Raw genomic sequence first — 20,902 nt, 5'->3', positions numbered from 1 at the left:
TACCCAAAATATTGACCGAAGTCAACTTAAATCCATTTTATAGTCAAAATTTATCATTTTTCACAGATTTTCACATAATGGCTTTCCGGGTACGCGCCCGAACTACGCATGCAAATCGAGGTAATGCCGAAAGAGGTTTTTAAGGCCTCGAAACGCAGAATTCATTTTAAAACAAGTGATGACCTTTCGGGTCATCACATGAAGGTGCTGATAATAATTGATTTCTCGTTTATTTTTCAGATAATCCACGCTTTAATGAGGGTATGTTTCATCGTAGATATCGGATGTCCCAGAATTTATTCCTTCAAATTGTTGATGCAATCAAAGGTCATGATATGTACTTTGAACAACACGTTGATGCTATAGGTAGATTTGGATTATCTACTCTACAAATAATCACAGCCGTGTTTAGAATATTGGTATACGGTTTGCCAACAGATGCCACTAACGAATATGTGAAAATTACAATCGGCTACAATTGAAAGTCTGAAGAGATTTTGCCGAGCTATCGTAGAGGTTTTTGGCGAGCAGTATTTGAGATTACTAACAGCTGACGATGTTGCAAGGCTTCTGCACATCGGTGGACAACGTGGTTTTCCAGGAATGCTAGGCAGTCTAGACTGCATGCAGTGGAAATGGAAAAATTACCCAACAGCATGGGTTGGACAATATGCAGGTCGTAGCGGATCCCCAACAATTATTCTTGAAGCTATAGTTGATTATGACCTTTGGATATGACATGCATATTTTGGTATGCCCGACACCAATAATAATATTAATATTTTAGAGTCATCACATCTGTTTTCCAATCTTGCTAAAGGTATTGCTCCTCCTGCCCATTATGTTATTCAAGGAAAAGAATATGATGTGGGTTATTATTTAGCTGACGTTATATATATCCAAAATAGTCTATCCTTTTGCAAACGCCACGTTCGCCAAAGAAGAAATATTTCGCGATGAAACAAGAATCATGTCGAAAAGATGTTGAACATGCATTCGGAGTTTTGCAAGCTTATTTTGCAAGTATTGCAGGACCGTCACGTTTTTGGAGAAAAGAAGTGCTACATGATATTATAACTACATGTATTATACTGCACAACATGATAATCGAGGATGGGCGTGATCTTAATGTACCAATTCAAGACTCTTGGGAAGGTCCAACTCCAACACTAGAAATGATAGTAGATGAAAATCACCGATTTGAATAATTTTTAGGTCGACAAAAAAAAATTAAGGACAAAGATATTCATTTTGCACTTCGTAATGCATTAATAGATCATTTATGGGAGCATAGTAGAGATGGAAGTTTAATATTTAAGTAGTATTTAAACTAAATTTTAAACTACATGTAATATGTATTGAAGTATCTTGTATCTCAATGATTTCACTTTTATTTGAATTATCCATTAATATGTATAATCTATAATATTTGCTTACAAATTATATTATTTAAAGATTTATGGTATAAAATAATTTTATATTAAATGTATATAAGAAAGAAATATGAATTATATGTGATGAATATGTAAAAAAGAAAAAAAGATAATATTTGTTTAATGAAAATAAAAAAATAAAATTTAAATAAAAGATAATAATATAATATATAAGAGAGAGAAGAATATAAAAATGAATATTTTTTTTGGAGTAATGGCTGGAGTTAGTTTATTCTATTTTGGAGTGACTCATCGGAGATGACCTAAAAATGAAGGTGGCTTGGAGATGGCTTTAGGTTTATATATATATATATATAAGATAGATCCTGTATTATTTAACCAAATATCCCACCTGAAAAAATATCTCCCGTATTATTTTTTCCTTTTGCTACTTCAACGCAATTTCATCTTTTTTTTTTTTATTATTTATTATTATTAGCAAAAGGAAAAGATCTTCTCCTTGGGAAGGTATCAGTATTCATATTCCTAGGCTTAAATTGCTGTGGCCTGCTTCCCCTACCCCTTTTGCTTTCGCTTTTTCTTCTTCTTTTTAGTAAGCTGAAGTTTGCGTATCTTCAAGAAAATAAAGCTCTGATCTTTAAGGCTGTAAGTTATATATCAAAAAAGCTCTCGGTAAAGTTTGGAAGACCACGACTGACTCTTGGTTCAGGAGGATCTAGCGTAGTTGGTAAGTTCTCGCTTGAAAGTTTTGTTTTTTATTATTATTTAATCTTATTGGGTATGTGCAATTCCATGTTGGGACTTTATGATTGTAGTTAATTTTGCTTATTGTTGGAAAGTGAAGTAGGTTCTAGCTACACCATGGCTTTAGGGTTGTGTTCCAAGTGTTTAATTTGAATGTGCTTTGAGCTAATTCCTTTTCCTTTTTTTAAAAAAAAAAAGTTATTTAAATATTTTCTTATGTGCTTTGGAGTGAAATGCGTCCAAATAGTGGGAATGGATATAGAGTATTCATATTGTCACACCAACTAGCTTCGAATCGAGGAGTAGTTTCTGTCGGTTATTCTTTGATATGCTTTTATGGTTTACTTTATCTTTTGAGTGTTTATGGATGTATGGTGTGTGCTGCTGCAGGAATTTTACTGTTCTTCCTGTCTTTGTAGTCCTAACAGTTTTATGTGATAACCTGGATCAAATTGGCAATTTTTCAGTTTACTTGTCTCCAGTCTCATTTCTTTACTTGTATGGGCATTGCACTGCAGAGTCCAAACTGTCCTATTAATATTAAGTGTTGTGTTTGATACTGAAATCCGCCAGTTTTAGGAAGTTCTTTCCCAAAATTATCCCCCTTGTTATCTTCTCTATTCTGACCTTGCTTTGTTGTGATACTCTCTCTGCATGTGTATTGTTTTGAGCTGAAAAATGTATGTAAATTGATGGACAAAATAGTGACTGGGGGTTTAATTTGGGGCTTCAATGTGGGGATGATTCAGGTGAATGCAGGGCTATATTTCAATTGCTTTTAGCAGATGATACTTTGATTTTTTGTGGGTCTTGTCCTAGACAGCTTCATATTGTTCAGGACACTATTATGGTCTGAAAATATCAAGATCACGCATCAACATGGCTAAGTCTTAACTAATACTACCAGTTAGGGATATGCAGGACAGTCATAATTTAGTGTGGATTTGCAACTTTAAAGTGGTTACATTTCTGAGGTTCATTTGGAGTAGCAACTTGGAGGAAATTTCACCGTTATGACTAAGTCTTAAATAAATTGGACCACTACTTAGATGGACTCTGTAACAGTCAGTGACTGAATATTTGGATCGGAGATTGAGTGGGTTGAAGAGATAAAAAAGGGCAGCCCAATGCACTAAGCTTCCGTTGTGCGCAGGGTCCAGGGAAGGGCCGCCGGACCACAGGGGTCTATTGTACGCAGTCTTACCCTGCATTTCTGCAAGAGGCTGTTTCTGGAAGAGATAGCAGAGGCGGACCCAGGATTTGAGCGCGATGGGGGCACCACTGTATGCTAATCACCAGCGATAAAATTTTAAAGAAGAAAAATTATATCGAATATATATATATATATATATATATATATATATATATATATATATATATATATATATATAGAGAAACAGAGATTTCTTCACAAAATGGGTGCTATGGGAAGAGAATGAATAAAATTAATTAAGTTGACTGTTGTTTATTAGTACTAAACTATAAATGAAATAAAAAAAGAAGAAGATAAAAGTAAAAAAAAATAATTTGCTATTAAATATAAATTATATTGTACTCAAAGAATAAAAAGAAAGGAGGGAACAAAAAAAGGCTAAAGGGCCAAAGGGGGTTTCGAACATACGTCCCCAGCAAAGTTGGGAATTTAAGGCCACAAATCAACCACTTCACCCATCCGCCTCTTTATTTCTGGGGAACACTTAAAATATTTAAGGGATCCCATATATATATATATAATATGTATATACAGAGTTTTTGCCGAGACTAACGAGGTCACTTGACCCCTCACCTCACCACATAGGTCCGCCTCTGAGAGATAGTATTATTAAAAATTGGAAACTTAACATTGTCGAAATTTGCACTGTCTAGCATATCCACATACTTTGTTATTGAATTTTATCCTTACGGCTATAGCGAAATAAGTTGGAACTTTTGTGGGTAGAAAGAAGAAATACTATCTGGTGGAATGGAAAAATAATGACCCTATAAGGGAGAGAGGATGAATAAGGAGACCGGAGGTCTTCAATATGGCTTTCTTGAGTATTGGCTTTGGATTAGATGGAATGGTTCAAACAAAAAATGTGATCGGCCTAAATAAGGGATGTTTAATAATTGATGGTTGAGATGAAGTAATACACCCTCATGGAGTAGCTTATCAAAAGTGATTATGAGAATAGAAGATGACTTCACGAGGTTCATTGGCTTTGTCGTCGGGAGCAGCAGGTGGGTTACTTCTAGATCTTCCCACATATTTTTCTTCTTGCGTATGCAAAACCAGCTTTGGGCAGTGGTGTTCTCTTTATCTGATAAGAGATGGCTACCTCTGAAGATAATGCTAGAGGCTATGGCTAGTTGGAGGTTAAAGAAGTTAGAGATTGAGATGAAAGCAGCATGAAAAGTTAGCCGGTTTGCCTTTTTTGGACAATTTGGAATGTAGAAGTAGGAAGATGTTTCAAGGGGTAGAAAAGAGTGTAAGAAATACGAAGAGTCTCTCTTTGGTTTCGGTTATACTTATGACTACAGAAAGCAAACGTCTTACACAGATAGTTGGTTAAGCTTTTTATGATATCAAGAATAGCGCAGTTGCTTACATTTTACATTTACTTTTCATACCATCCTTGTTTTTCAATGAAATGACATTGACGTATATAACTTAAATTTATGAAGTTATCGTGCATAATTTGATTTTCCACGTACGTCCTGGACATTTCCTAGCCTGTAATGGATTTAGTTTAGATTGTTATCCCATGTTTCAGCAATTCACTTGGATGACTGTCACCAACATGAATGTGTTGCTCATTTTGCGACTTTACTGCTCTGTTCATAATCACTCCCCCATCCCCCATCCCCAACCCTCCCCTTCTCTTTATGGATTTATCTGTGACGGATTTTGAACTTACTCGTATCTTACTTGTCACCCTATAAATTCACTTGACATTTGAAATTTCTCTGTACTTCATTTCCATTTATGAAAATCTGGATAATGAATCATGCATAGTAATGTTTTCTTTTTGTCAGTCCCACAGAACTTTAGGTTGCTCGAGGAACTTGAACGTGGGGAAAAAGGTATTGGAGATGGTTCTGTTAGCTACGGGATGGATGATGCAGATGATGTTTTTATGCGTTCTTGGACTGGAACAATAATTGGTCCTCACAATGTAAGCTCTTCTCAAAACTGTGTTTTCCTGTCTATCCTAGTAGCTTCTCCGGATGCTAAAAGTTTTCATTAGTGATCTCTGTTTTATTGTTTTCTCTTAAGCTGTAGAAGTTTTGGGTTGTTAATTCATTTCAGAATGTGAAACTTTTTTAACTGCTTTAAAGGATATTTTTCATTATAAGAAGTTCATGTATGGACAATTGGCTAATATTTCTCCAAATTCAATTGAATTAAGTTGGTGGAAAGATTGACTTGTTGACCAAGTAGAGTATTGAACATTGTACATCTTCTGCCTTAAGGCAATATATGTTTCTTATTTTGTGGTACTTTAGAACAAGTCAAATTGTGTATCTTAGAACAAGTGAAATTGTTTATCTTGAGACTGTAACTGGTGAACTAAAGCTTCTTTTGGATGTTAAAGATTTATTATAGATATCTGCAAATTTGGGACTCCATGTGAGAAAAGGTCAATAACAGATTATAGATATATCTAAAATTCCTCTATTTACTTCTTGCAATTAGGGGTGTTCACGGTTCGGTTTGGTCGGTTTTTGATTAAAACCAAAACCAAACCAATTTAATCGGTTTTTAAAATTTTAAAACCAAAACCAAACCAAATTAAATACAAACCATCGGTTTGATTGTTGTTGGTTTGGTTCGGTTTGGTTCTATTTTTCGGTTCTTAGTAAGCTAATGATAAGTCGATAATAGTAAAACAACGCTAGACAACAATCTGAAAATAATTTGCTAATTTATACTTTTTTATATATTTCTTTCAGAACTGAAAGTTTATTTACCTCTTTATATGAAAAGAATGAACAAAAAACAAACTAAAAGTTTGCTTTCTCAAGCTTTAGCCATTGTTGTCTTGCAATTTGAATTTGCTTTCTTTACTCTTGTGGTGATTTTTTTTTAACTATTCTATTAGGCAAAAGTATGTGCGGAGGGTTAGAGAATTGGAGTCTCTTAATGAAAAGAAAATTGGTCGAGTCCTGTTGTTTTGGGCTTAGGCAATCTTTTAAGATATAAAAGGATAAACCAAAATTCAAAATAACAATTAAAATGCATAAAATATTTAAAATTATTTACAAAAAGATATTATATTGTATATAAATAATTATTAAATTTTGTATATAATTAGTCAGTTTGGTTCGGTTTATTTTTCGGTTTTTTAAAATAGAACCAAAACCAAACCAAATATTATCGGTTTTTAAAATTTAAAACCAAAATCAATCCAAATCAAGAAAATTATTGGTTTACTTAATCGGTTTGGTTCGATTTTCGGTTTGGATCGATTTTCCGTCAAACCGTGAACACCCCTACCTGCAATTGGGGGAACAAAAAGAATTACAAGGCCTTTCACGCATTGTTCAAGTAAGAGACCAGGTCAACGAATTTTTGTCAAGTTCAGTGGTGTGTGATGATTCTTTTGTGGTCTATTTTACAAAAAAATACTAGTTAGTTTAGTACTTTGGCAGTAATACTAATCGACAATGCCTAAGGAAGGTTGTGGCTGAACTGCGCAAGGATATGCGTGCTAGGTTAGGAAAAGTACATGGCTTTCTTTCCATAAGTTCTCTGTTTTGAGTACTTTACATATATAATTGATTTTCTTCCACCTAATAATATATTTATGTGCAAAAATAAAATCCTTATGATTTGTCTTGGACGTAAATTAGCATGACAATTTTGATCAAGAATGATCAAAGAGCGCTTAACCACTTTGTGCAAATTAGTATCTTGTTACTGCTTTAGCCTCTCCAGAATGCAACTATTGTATTTATGATTGTTAGGAGCAGCATGCAAAGTCTATCTTCATATTATGTACATTTGGTGGAAATGCTTGCAACTTCGCGTGAAGCGAAGAACATTCTCGAAAGAACATGCTGAGAGAAACACTTCATTGGTCCATCACGATGCTTGTAATTGACCATTTCCCCCCGTTTTCTCAATTGTCAGGACATACATCAGGGACGTATTTATCAGTTGAAGTTATTCTGTGACAAAGACTATCCAGACAAACCTCCAAGTGTTCGTTTCCATTCACGCATCAACATGACTTGTGTGAACCCCGAGAGCGGAGTGGTAATGTTCCTATTTTGTTGCAATTTTGTTCATTAGGTTCTATCTTTCAGGATTGGTTGGTAAGCTCTATTTCTGAATAGCTTAAAATTGATTAGTATCTCTTATTGGAGGGGAAGGTTTGCTGTGTAGTTATCACTTGACTCCCAATTTATATATTTCGATACACGACTTCATATTTTCTGGTTTTGTTGGAAGCAGCAGAAAGTCACTTTAACATTATGGTGATAGGTTGAAGCAAAGAAGTTCCGTATGCTGGAAAATTGCCAGAGAGAATACACCATGGAAGATATACTGACCAAGTTGAGAAAAGAAATGGTTGCACCTCACAACCGAAAGCTTGTTCAACCCCGAGAAGGTACCTTTTTCTGAATGGAGTAGCCACAAGAAGTGTATGTAAGATGGAAATTTATAGGCTCAATACCTTGCAATTATGTGTCCAAGTGCAAAATGTCAAGGAATTAATTTATTGGATCATGCAACTGCTTTGACAACTTTCTTGTTTGACATTCCTTGCCTACGTTCTATGGATTAATGTCCAAGAACTGATTAGCACCTGTTTTGTTCGTTAACTGTATCGAAATTTGAAGCTCCTAGTCTAATTAATAACTCAATTACATATCATTTGTTACATTAAGAAAGTTGGAGGGAGGAGTCCCCGATCTGCTAAACTAAGATATTGTGCTTACTCCATGCTTTCAACTAGGCGCTTGGATAATATTAGGTGGAAAATGAAAATGGGTATTTAGAGTTGCCAAATGATACTTTTTAAACAAGTTTTTTTTTAATAATTCACAAATATTCAAATACTTTGCAAATTGCCAGCAATGATGATGGCCAAACTGTTATCGGGGTTATTCCTCGTCATCACTATAAAACGTTTATTTCTTATTGTTGCTTTAGTGAATCCAAATGTCCCAGACTCACGACCAAGTCGTTGTAGTATAGTGGTGAGTATTCCTGCCTGTCACGCTTGGTTCGATCCCTGGCAACGGTGTTCATTTACTTTTTTATTTTAATTAACAAACAAAAGTTCTTCAAGTGGGTAAAATAAAATGTAACCAAACCAGTACTTCTCAAGGGTAAATTCCAACATAGATAACGTTAAATTACAGCACTGTTTTTGCACTTCAGGAGTGGACATGATTGACCAGAAATCAGTCTAAAAATTAGAGTCAAGTCAACATAGAGAAGTAGGGTCTAATGAGGAGGATAATCTGGTAGTACTACATATTAGAGTACTAAATTCCAATTACAGAGGCCACAGAATGAGTCTTCTGAGAAGGCAACAACATCAACGTTGACCGGCACCAAAATGCTGAGTCCCCTCCTTTATCACGTTTTCTAAACAAGAAGATATTAAAAAGTAAATCAATGATTAAAGCCCACTATCTTACTATTTTAATTGATACAGTAGATATTATAGAGTATAAAGATTCGTAAAACTCCACGCCTGTGGAAATGAGAAAGAAATATCCACAACTCTTTTTAGAGTTTTTCTTTTTCTTTCCTTTGGTATCTTATCACTACAAAAATGTTTCTTGGCTTTTAATCCTGCTTATCAAAATATACTTCTTGCATTAAAAATTAATGGTTCAAAAATCACGTTGCTCTAAATGATTTCTATTTGCATATAAGATTTTTAGCAACTGCAATCCCTTTATTTCTAAAGTCCGAAATTATTTGATTATTACTATTTTTTATTTTTTTTTTGTTTCGCTGAAGTTTTACCTTATCCTACTGAAATTTTTGGTTTAGCATCTAATTATGTGATGGAAGTAGATATATTTTTCAAAAGCCTATATTTTTCGAAGAAAAGGAAAATGAAGAAGCTCTCATTAGTTTGTCTCGAGCAGAAAGAAACATACTTCTCATGTGGCCGTTTGGATTAGCTGACTGTAAATAGCTGATAAGCTTGAAGTACTGAAAAACATTTTTAAGTGCTAAAGCTGATTTTTTAAACAAACATTTACATGTTTGGATAGATATGCTGAAACTAATAATAAGCAACTGATGTGTTTGGTAGAAAAACGTTGATAAGTTGTTCTTTTATTAAAATGACTAAAATATCCTTAAAAACTTTACAAAAAATTATAAATTAAAAACTTTCTTTGCAAAGAAAAAGATGAACAATTAATATGGAATGCAAAGAAAGTTAGAAAATTTATTTTGGGAAAAATATTTGTAAATTAGAAAATATTATTAAGAATAAACTAGTAAAAGCCTTTGCAAACTAAAAATGCTTATAAGCTAAAAAGCCATAAGTTGGGGGTGACCAACTTATGACTTATGGAAAAGCTTATAAAGTGCTTATAAGCTAAAAAGCCATAAGTTGGGGGTGACCAACTTATGACTTATGACTGATTTTAGCTTATAACCACTTGGCTTATAAGCACTTTGGATATTTACCAAACGCGTAGATAAGCCAAAAGGTGTTTATAAGCCAGTTTGACCAGCTTATAAGCTTAGCCAAACACCCTCTAAGGTTTTTACTAGTTTATCCTTAATAATATTTTCTAATTTACAAAATAATTTTCCCAAAATAGATTTTCTAACTTTCTTTTCATTCCATATTCGTTGTTCATCTATTTCTTTATAAAGAAACATTTTAATTTATAATTTTTTGTAAGTTTTTAAGGTTATTTTAGTCATTTTAATAAAAGAACAAGTTATCAGCACTTTTCTACCAAACACATCAACTGCTTATTAACAGTTTCGGTATGTTTATCCAAACACGTAAATGCTTATTTAAAAATCAATTTCAGCACTTAAAAATACGTTTTAGTACTTCAAGCTTATCAACTATTTACAAACAGCTAATCCAAACGGGCTCATAGTAGTCTCATGAGTCTACTCTTTAAATCTACTCTTTTTGTTAATTTCTCAATCATTTGATGACTCAATTATAATAGTTTCCTCGTTGCCTCACTCAAACAAGAACACTAAAACCATACTTTTTGTATATGATAGAAATCGGGCTCGTCTACGACATGGTAGATTGGGCTCGGAACATGAGGGACTGAAGATCGACCCCAAGTCCCACCAGGTCAGAACCCAAGATCAGAATGTCTGTCCTTGAGAACATTGAGTCCGTGATCCCAGAATCGACTCTGACCCCGAACGAGCTCGAGGAAACATTGTCAACGTAACCAACAGAAGACCAAAATATTCGTGACCGGCCGGATATTACGGCAGGAATCTCAGCACATATCAATAAGGAACCGGAAAATCAGCGAATCAAGAGATTTTTACCTTTTATAGAATTGTACCTAAAGTAGGACTCCCTTACTATGTAAAGGGTGTTTGATTACTTGTAAAACACATTGTAACTTGCATTCCAAAGCAATACATTATTCTTCTCTTTAAGTTCTCATTTTAGTTGTATCTTGATACCAATCGAAGTACATTCAATTTGAGGGTGGCTAACCACCCAAGACTGTAACTGTTCAATTCGTATGGTTTGAATTTACTTTATCATTGTTCATTTCAATTGCAATTCAATTCATCACTTTGTGTCAAGATGATCCACGTATCCTTAAAACCACTTACAAATTTAATTGTTATCCGATTTTAAGGGTATATAGCGGTTTTAATATCTCTCGATCCGTTGTTTTGGGCCAGCCTAATGAACAACTGGAATATAAGTCACTTGAAACGATATTACTGCTAAGGTACGACCCCATTCGTTTCTTTTACTTACATTTTGAACTAACACTTGCATGTAATCAACAAGGAGCGGTACAAAGTTTTAGGTTTGAAAGCATGTGTTGCACTCTTTTTCGTTTGAACCGGTTTTGTCCCAAATGAATTTTCCGGCAAGATTTTTAACGAGGCAACAGTGGATCGTGCTAACTTAGAATAGAATATCGGTCATGAATCGGTGTCAAAGATCGTATCAACGGTATCCGAGGCTTCTCTCTATGTTCAACCTGGGGGCATTACCCTCGGATCGACTTTAGCAAGGAAAGACACTTCGTGATTGAATGGTCTCGGCTCAATTGATAGGATTTATTATAAGGGTCAAATGGTCAGATGAACCATGCCCGCATAGACAGCTCGAACCCTGCCACAAAGCATGTACACATGTGTAACTATTACGCACAAGAACAAAAAGAAGTCTCTTCCTTGCGAATAAATATCTTGTCCCTTAAAAAAATTTCTTGCATTTCTTAAGGAATTTCCTGCATCCGATCCCCTAAAGGTATCGAGTCCAAGGGCCATCTTAATCCGAGTTCAAACGATCACTCTCACTCGGGGACTGCCAACCGAAGACAAACTCGGACGGTCCGGGCTATCGGAGCTCAAGGGCACAAGACCTATTAGGGAATGCCCGAATTTTAAAGGCTACGACCATCCCCATTCAGGGACTGATATATTAGGCAAGTTCGGATAACTCGGGGTGACAATTCCACTCGGAAGCACCCGAACTAAATGGGCTATGGCCATATTAAAGCGGCTCGGAACGTTCGAAATCCGTAACAAAAAACAAGGCCTTCAAAATTTCTTAACCGGTTCTAAAGGCTACCATCGGCAAACTATAAAATTATAAGTACTTTGTACTTTGGGAAAAAATACGATCATACTGAATCCCCACAATGCCTTAAACAAAACAATATTGTAGGCAAGGCCCGTTCGAACCCCCCAGCATAACCTAACCATTTCATGCTAAGGCATTCAATCTTTGCAAATATAAATCATAAAGCAAAGGAAAAACTCAGAAATTGCTTAAGGGAAAAAGCTTTATATACATATCAAAAGATTTTTTACGAGGGCTAAACGGCCTCGATACAAAATTTTACAAAGGCCAAATGGCCTCAACAGAAAAGAAAAAAAGTACACAAGTACAAAGATACAAAAAAAATGTACAAGGCATTTAAACGGCCTGGTCTTCATCGGAGCCCGCCTTGTCGACAGGAGCTTCGGGGTCTCCTCCATCCTCGGATCCTCTCAAACTCTCGGAGCCTTCATCATCCTTGAGATAAGCCAACCTCTTGGCCTAGGCTTCGAGCCCCTTAGCACTCTCGATTTCAGCCAACAAGTCGAAAGCCCGAGCATGAATCTCATCGAGGGCCTCCCTTCGAGATTGCCGCTTCGCGTGCTCGACTATGTCCTTCGCTCAGTCCTGGGCCACCTCGACGCCGGCCTTATATTGGGCCACCATCTCATCAGTATCGGCTTTGACCACCACGGCCACCGACTTGGCCGTTTCAAGCTCCTTGACCAGAGTTTCTCGATCAGGGGCGGCCGAACTCAGCTAAGACTGGAGTTCCTCAATCTTTTTGGCATGCACCACGGCCTTTTCCTTTGCCTCCCGAAGCTGGAACTCAGCTGAAGCTAATTGCGCCAGGGTCGTTTCCTTTTTCGAGGCCTAGCGATCCATTTTGGTTTTCCATTCTTCGGCCTCGACCTTTATCACATCCATCTCTACCCGAAGCTGGTTGATCCGATCAAGATTCTTTTGGACCTGCGGGTTCGGAGCGTTAGTCACCGAGTCTAGTTCATCGCCACTAACCTCAAAGACTTTTACCTTTTCCACCATGTCGGCGTGCTCAATCTGAGCCACCTCTAGCTCATCTTGGAGGCTCTTAACCTCCCCCTCGCGTTGCTCGCTGAGAAGTTTGTAAGCATCTCTCTTCTAAGTGAGCCCTCGAATCTCGACCTCATACTGGTTTAGTTTTTCCCGATATCAGAGAAAATTCTCGTGATGAAGCACTGAGGCCTACAAACACACACAAAAAAGTTATGATTATCTACAAATTAATCTATGTACAGATTAGAAGTCATCAAGAGGCATCTGAAGTTATCCGGTTTAACGCATGTTGTGCTTCATTGAATAGGCAGGCGCATCCACCTCGTTCATCTTGGCTTGGTCCTCCTCGATCACCAGACACCGAAGATAACTGGCCACCTCTACGGGGGCAGAGAGGACTCGGGCATCCTCCAGAATAGATAATGATCGCTCGCTTCTGGTCAAGATTTGCAGTCGGAGCTAGGAACCGGTTGACTAGTTTCGGACTTGAGGAAGGCCCGCTTTTTCTCGAAGATGGACTTTTCCTTGGCATGGCTAAGTCACCCAACCCGGTGACGTCCTCCATGGAGGTAGAATCTACTCCATCAGAAAAGTTGTGGAAGGGGTCTGCCGCCCATTGGGGGCCCTAGTTGGGGCGTCCTTTCATCATCTGAGCCTCGTTAAACATAAACTCAGTGAACGAAGGCGACTTAGAGAGGTCTATTACACCGAGTCAGTCCTTTGGGGCATTTCCCACTGCCCGAGAAGCACCGGACACGGTCTCCTTGTCAACCTCCCTAACTTGAGGAAAAATAGCCTCGCCTCCCTCTAGTTCGGAAGCCTCGGCCAAGGCCTCCTCATCGTCCTCCCTAAGTTGAGGCATTTTAGTTTCGCCTCTCTCTAGAATGGAGGCCCCTTGCCCCTCCAACTGTGATGGATCTCGGGCCACCAGATCAAACTCTTCTTTTTCTTCTTCGAACTCGTCCCTCGGTCGGTAGAGTGAGTCCGATAAGAGCACTCGGGCACTGGTGCTTTCTTTAGATTTGCGCACCAGCCTTCTCCTCCGGTTTTTCTCCTCCGAGTTTGGAGAACTCGAAACCTTTTTCCTCTTTTTCTCCTCACCTTGTTTTGAAGTAGGGGACTCGACGCGGCAATCCTCGTCACCGGATGGAGGCCTCATTGTGACGTCCTTGGATAAATATGCAAAGGGAAACGAAACAAGTAAGAACTCAGCCACAAAAAAGAAACCCAAGTATTACTTACTCAGGAAAGAAAACTCACCATGAGAACGGGCCTCCTACCGGCCCTTCGAGAGTTCGCACCATGCGCGCTCAGAATATGGCTTTTGTGACATGATGCCCTCGACCCACTCCTTGAGTCGAGGGACTGCATTCGGGACCCGAGCGACAGATGCACCACCACCAAGCACCGATAAGAAAGAAGGAAAAAAAGAGTAAATGAAATTTTGAAAAATGAAATTTTACTTACGTTTTGCGTTCCACTTCTCGGGGAATGGCATGCGCTCAGCTGGGATCAGGTCTGAGGTCCTCACTCGGACAAAACAGCCTAGCCATCCTCGATCCTGATCTTCATTGATACTTGAAAATGGGCTTTACTAGCTCAACGCGCGAGTTTAATTAGTCCCCCCTCCCCTCCCCCCTAAAAGAGTCGGAGACTGTATAAGCGCATGAGGTGGTCAACGGGGAACAAACATCCATCGATCTTGCTCACAAAAAATCGGAGAAGGATGACGATCCTCCAGAATGAAGGGTGAATATAGCCAAGGCACACCTCATACCTTTTGCAGAAGTCAATGATGACCGGGTCCAATGGGCCTAGCGTAAAGGGATAAGTACACTTAAATATCCCCCAAAGAGGGTGGTGATATTTTCATCGGGCCCGGGAACCACCACGTGCTTGTCAACCCAGTTGCAATCCTTTTTTACCGTGGGGAGTATTTCTTTAGTGATCGAGCATATGTATCTCGAGACCTTCTCACACCGATCCGATACGGAGGAAGGTTTTTCAATCTTAAAATCGGCGGTTACCGAGCACCCACCAGGGATGAACATGTTCAAAGAGGGTTCCGCTGCTGGTTCCTCAACAGCAGTACGTGGAACAGTCTCCTCGACAGCCGGCCGCAATGTAGATGGAGTTTATTTTTGCGGAACAATTTTTGAAGTCTTCGCCATTTCTTTTTAAATGAAGGGGAAAAGAAGAAGAGGAAGTTAGAGCAGTACGCTTGATGATTTGGGGTGAAGACGAGCAAAAGTCCTCACAAAAATATCTCAAGAAATCAGAGTATAAGTGCCCTAAAGTAGAGAAATTTCTAAGGAACAAGGGTAGAGAGGTTGGATGTAAAGTTTGAATGGATAAAGAAGGGGGTACTTATAGTTTTCAAACGACGCTTCGCATCCAGAGTGACCGACCGGCGATTGACAATCATTTAATGCCATTAAGACTCGACTGACGCGACGTTTCGTTTATTTTGTCGTTTCTGTCGCAAGGTATCAAGGTGAGAATCGGGAGCTCATTTCATTTTTCGTCGTCTACTATCTGAAAAACGAGAGGACTATCTGTATATGGTAGAAATCAGTCTCGTCTACGACATGGTAGATCGGGCTCGAAACATTAGGGACTAAAGATCAACCCCAAGTCCCACCAGGCCAGAAACCGAGATCAGTATGTCTGTCATCGAGAACATTGAGTCTGTGATCCAGGAATCGACCTTGACCCCGAACAAGTTCGAGGAAACATTGTCAGCCTAACCAATAGAAGATCGAAATATCCGGTCAGATATTACGGAGGGAATCTTGGCACATATCAATAAGGAACCGGCAAATCAGTGAATCAAGAGATTTTTACTTTTTATAGAATTGTACCTAAAGTAGGATTTCCCTACTATATAAAGGGTCTCTAATTAATTATAAAACACATTGTAACACCCATTCCAAAGCAATACATTATTCTTCTTTTTAAGTTCTTATTATAGTTGTGTCTTAATACCGATCGAAGTACATCCAGTTCTAGGGTGGCTAATCTCCCCAGACTGTAACTATTCAATTCGTGTGGTTTGAATTTACTTTATCATTGTTCATTTCAATTGCAATTCAATTTATCGATTTGTGTCAAGTTAATCTACGTATCCTTAAAAGCACTTACAAATTCAATTGTTATCCGATTTTGAGGGTAAATAATTTTCCTAAAAAAATATCATTAAGAGGTCGTTTGGTATGGTGCATAAGAATAATGTTGAATAGTGTGTATTAGTAATGTTGGTATTAGTTTTGTTTGCATTAGTTATGCTGGTATTGGATATGCTAGCATATTACTTATCCATTGTTTGGTTTGATGTATTAAAGCATTGCACAATTTCTAAAAGAATTGCTTGTTTACAAAAATGCCCTCAAAACCAGTCCATCACTTAACTTTTTAAAAGAAATATATGTTGAGAAATGTTTTTATATGAAAAATTTTAAAAAAATTATTTAATTTGTCTATCTATATTGTAATATAGAACTAAATATTTATTTATAAAAAAGGTAATATGCTTAAGTATTTATTTATTTACTAAAGATATAATTTTATTTCTCACTATTTGGATTATTTTAAACCTGCATTAATATAATAACTAGCATGTTTTAATCAAGCATAAATTTTGAAGGATAATTTTGCCTTTAATTAAGCTAATGCATGCATTAAAACCCATTGCATTGCTAATACCATGGTTTTCTATGCATTAGTTATGCATAGAATAATACCAAATAGAATGTATAACTAATACTTGTATAACTAATGCATACATTCAAAATGTCTACCAAACAAAATATTATTAATACACAAACATAATGCATGCATTATTTCATCTAATGCATATGCATCCTGCCAAACGACCCCTATGAGTTCAGTAATTTTTGACGTGCACCGCCATGCAAGTATCTCATTCTCAAGCTATCAAAACAATCCACAGTTTCACAAAAACCAGAAATACACACAAAACAAAATCAGTTCTTGCTTAGCTCACTTCCAGTCTGTAGAGCGAAAACCATTCCCTCTTTTAAAAAGTTATCCAAACATTGTGAAAACACATTCATACTTTGTGTTCATTGTACTTCGTGTTACACTAAGTTAAATAATTTATTTAAAGAATTGTAAATAAACTTTTACATACATTAAAATTATATGTAGATGATAAAATTTATTCCAATATACTTAAGGAATCATTTGTTCATATGCAGAAATTCTAAAGCGCAACTTATTTATGCGCTGATTGATAATGAAAAAATTGTTGTGCAGTCAATAATAATAAAGAGATTATTATATTACAATTAAAAACTCATTTTTGTTTTAAAATATTACCGCATTGCTAATATATGTAATTTTAGTTCAATGTTTAATCTAACGTAAAATAATATATGATTCTAACTTAATGCGTATATATATTATCAATATGCGTGTATTATCGATATTACAAACCAAATTTTTATATTACTACACTAGCTGGCAGCCTTTTACTTCACCAGTCAAACGCGTTGAACATAGACCAAAAACCTCCCTATTTCATTTTACCATCCCATCTCTTTCCTTTCTCCTTCTGCAGACCACTGAACTCCCCCACTTGCCTGCTTTTTTTTGTTCCCCACCTCTTCTTTTCCCTTTCCTAATAAGCAATACTAACATATTCTTTATCTTTATCCACTTCACCCTTCTTCCTATAAAAACCACTCTCCACCAAAACAAACAACATCCTCTTTCCTTCAAAACCCATAATTTTTTTTTTCAATTTTAGGGATTACCCGTTTAAGGATTTTGGAGATTAAACGACATGACTATAAAAATTCGGGAAGTATGGGCTGATAATCTTGAATCAGAATTTGAACTCATTTCTACGGTGATTGATCAGTACCCTTTTATATCCATGGATACGGAGTTTCCCGGTGTTGTTTTCAAGCCTGCTGAAGTTTACCGTCGCCGGCAAAATTTGCCGTCCGATCAGTATAAGTTATTGAAGTCAAACGTTGACGTATTGAATCTTATTCAGCTCGGTCTTACCTTATCTGACGCTGAGGGAAACTTACCTGATTTGGGCTCCGGCGAAGGTTACCGGTACATCTGGCAGTTCAACTTCTCTGATTTTGATGTGACCTGTGATTTATACGCGCCGGACTCTATCGAGGTTCTCCGGCGACAGGGGATTGATTTCGAGATGAACCGAGAATGTGGGATTGACTCGGCCCGGTTTGCAGAGTTTATGATGTCGTCCGGTCTGGTATGTAATGATTCAGTAAGTTGGGTCACGTTTCACAGCGCGTACGATTTTGGGTATCTTGTGAAGATTCTCACGCGCAGGGAATTGCCTGGTGGTTTAGAGGACTTTTTGGAGATTCTTAGGGCGTTTTTTGGAAACAAAGTTTATGATGTGAAGCATATGATGAGGTTCTGTAATAGCCTCTATGGTGGGTTAGACCGGGTTGCGAGTACATTGGCTGTGGACCGGGTGGTCGGCAAATGCCACCAGGCCGGTTCAGATAGCTTGTTGACGTGGCATGCATTTCAGAAAATGAGGGATATTTATTTCGTAAAAGACGGGCCAGAAAAACACGCTGGAGTCTTGTATGGATTAGAAGCTTATTAGGAGAAGGAATTCACTAATTGTGTAATTGTTAGTAAATAAAAGCTATTTAATTCATTCTTTTTAATTGGAACTTTGGTTCTGTGAATTTAGTTCAAGTGCTAATGGAAAAGGTTTTATGAGTTAAACTCCTTTCATCCTAAGTTCTTGGATAATGGTCCTTAAGCAATTTGGTTAAGAACGTCTATTTATAAAATTAAGGACCCTTAAATTCTTCGATTAGTTTTTTCTAGAAAAAAATTGGGGATTTGCATCTATACCCGCTTTATGGGTCACATTTTAACTTATACTCGCTTTACAAAAAAATTGTAAATGTATCCACTTTTTGCGTAAACTTCAGGCATACGGGCCTGAAGTAGCAAAGGCAATCACGCAAACTTCAGCATTCTAGTAGACGGGTCTGAAGTTATTTGTAATTGCTGAACTTAAGCATTCTACTAGCTGAAGTTTTGTTCTCTATTTGCTGAACTTCAGCATGTTTTAGTTGAAGTTTTTCGCGTAAACTTAGTGTTGGCTGAAGTTTTTGTTTGTAATTGTTGAACTTAAGCACTCTACTAGCTAAAGTTTTGTTCTTTATTTGCTGAACTTCAGCATGTTTTAGCTTAAGTTTTAAGTTTTATTCTATATTTGCTGAACTTCAACATGTTTTAGCTGAAGCTTTGTTATGTTTGTGATGAACTTCAGGTTGAAGTTTGTTTTGTATTGAAGATGGAATTTATCATCTTTCTACTGATACAGTTCATAAAAATCCTTCTGATCTTTCTGGTTGGGTACAAAGCATGTTATCTGAGCTCAATAACACTTCAGTTCCCTCTAATTTCGACATAAAAATCCCTCTAGTTTTATTCTATTTGCATCCATAAAAACAGTCCCTGAATAGATCTCGTCACTAATGAGATGGATTTCTTTTGCGTCAATGAAACTAAAAGGAGCTCAAGCTCGTTTCGGCTTAGTGTTGTGCCCAATGGGTTTGATGGGTTGCTCACTAGAACACCTTTCACTCTAAGGTTTCGCCTTTTGGCTTCTAGATAAGCTTCTTCAAAAGCGGATTCTGTAATTTTGAGGCCATTTGAACTTGTGCACTGTATTGGCACAATCTCAGCTCCAGTTCTCCATTTGAGGTCTCTGTCGAATTTGCATTGCATAATGCAAAAGAACCATCAGTAAAGAATGAATAGAGTCACTACCAGGAGAGTAGTAGTTATTTTGTAGGAAGGACTAGTAAAATAATTAATAGAATGTAACGTACCTAGGGTAGTATGGGTAGGAAGGAGAAAAGCGTCGCCTTGGCCATCTAGGCAAAACATGAGAGTTTCATTTGCGGAAGAAGAAAAGAAAGGAGGAAGAAAGGAGCGCACAGGTAGCAGGAAGAAGGAGGCGCCTGAAGTTGTAAAAATTCGGGTATATGTTAAATAATTTTAAAAATATAGGTATAGGTTAAATGGGGGCAACCAAATAGGGCGTCCCGTGCAATTTTTACGAAAAAAATGCATTAGTTCCACAGGGGCAGCCCCAGTATATGCGGGGCCCTAAAGCCAAAATTTAATATGAGGCCTAAATTTTTAAAAGAAAGTTATACGATATGTTTTCATTTAAAGTCTATTTTTCTAGCTTTTTGAGATACAAAGTGTTAATAATCCTTTTTATAGTTGATTTCCCCTAATGATTCATTTTCAATTGATAACATAACCAACTCATTTAATCTTTCTTGAGATATTGTAAATTTTAATAAGATTTTATCGAGCAATAGAAGTATAGAACTATTGGAAGCTTAAATTTCTTGGAGAAAGAAGATGAGTAAGAATATTAAAGAGAAAGATAGAAAATATGCAGGGACTTCTGAAATATGAAGAGATCGGAAAAAGAAAGATTGACTTGGATAAATTAAAAAGGGAGAGTAAAATTTTTATACGTTATCTAATGAAGGATTACAACAACAACAACAATAACGACCCAGTATAATCCCACAAGTGGGGTCTGGGGAGGGTAATATGTACGCAGACCTTACCCTTACCCCGAAGGGTAGAGAGACTGTTTCCAGGAGACCCTCGGCTCAAAAAAAGCAACAGGAGCCGATATATTAGTACCATAAAAATGCATAATAAAATAACAGCAATATAAGAGATATGAAATACAGAATATGAAATACGAAATAGATGGCTGGTATAGTAAAACTAGCAGGTAAAGCCCTGCATCAATAGACGACCAATGACATTCTTAGTCTAACTCCTAACTGGCTAGTCTCACTCTATTGTGCTGTAGAAATATTCACAAGTTTCCCCTAACCTACAACCTTAATGCTCGACCTCCATAATTCCCTGTCAAGGGCCATGTCCTCAGTAATCCTAAGTCGCGCCATGTCCTGTCTGATCACCTCTCCGCATTAC

At 37.1% G+C, this 20,902-nt stretch overlaps 2 protein-coding genes and 1 pseudogene across 3 annotated transcripts; all 3 read left to right on the top strand.

The window, feature by feature from the left end:
- Positions 1–221: 221 nt before the first annotated feature.
- LOC138871275 (uncharacterized) lies at positions 222–1,322 on the top strand (annotated as a pseudogene).
- Positions 1,323–1,633: 311 nt separating this feature from the next.
- Positions 1,634–8,015, top strand: LOC104250006 (ubiquitin-conjugating enzyme E2 variant 1C-like). Of its 2 annotated transcripts, none has more exons than XM_009806543.2 (4): positions 1,634–2,121; positions 5,154–5,293; positions 7,252–7,377; positions 7,606–8,015. In XM_009806543.2, exons 2-4 carry the CDS (start codon positions 5,231–5,233, stop codon positions 7,744–7,746), a joined length of 330 nt encoding a protein of 109 aa, XP_009804845.2. In that variant the 5' UTR covers positions 1,634–2,121; positions 5,154–5,230; the 3' UTR covers positions 7,747–8,015. The 2 variants fall into 2 exon arrangements, with proteins under 2 accessions (XP_009804845.2, XP_070003640.1); XM_070147539.1 differs by having other exon boundaries at positions 1,764–2,121; positions 5,162–5,293.
- Positions 8,016–17,533: 9,518 nt separating this feature from the next.
- On the top strand, positions 17,534–18,643 carry LOC104250003 (probable CCR4-associated factor 1 homolog 9). The gene has a single exon (XM_009806541.2). It carries the CDS (start codon positions 17,709–17,711, stop codon positions 18,516–18,518), a length of 810 nt encoding a protein of 269 aa, XP_009804843.1. The 5' UTR covers positions 17,534–17,708; the 3' UTR covers positions 18,519–18,643.
- Positions 18,644–20,902: the final 2,259 nt, after the last annotated feature.

The sequence above is a fragment of the Nicotiana sylvestris genome, chromosome 6 (genome assembly GCF_000393655.2).
Source record: "Nicotiana sylvestris chromosome 6, ASM39365v2, whole genome shotgun sequence".
Classification (NCBI taxonomy): domain Eukaryota; kingdom Viridiplantae; phylum Streptophyta; class Magnoliopsida; order Solanales; family Solanaceae; genus Nicotiana; species Nicotiana sylvestris.
This window is presented reverse-complemented; position numbering and strand designations above follow the sequence as displayed.

What these genes read in the sequence shown, in the direction of transcription:
- LOC104250006 (XM_009806543.2), top strand. Translation starts at nt 5,231, where the DNA reads ATGGATGATGCAGATGATGTTTTTATGCGTTCTTGGACTGGAACAATA. An exon ending in CAATAATTGGTCCTCACAAT is followed by an intron (nt 5,294 to 7,251) that starts GTAAGCTCTTCT and finishes CTCAATTGTCAG; the next exon opens with GACATACATCAGGGACGTAT. An exon ending in TGAACCCCGAGAGCGGAGTG is followed by an intron (nt 7,378 to 7,605) that starts GTAATGTTCCTA and finishes TTATGGTGATAG; the next exon opens with GTTGAAGCAAAGAAGTTCCG.
- LOC104250003 (XM_009806541.2), top strand. Translation starts at nt 17,709, where the DNA reads ATGACTATAAAAATTCGGGAAGTATGGGCTGATAATCTTGAATCAGAA.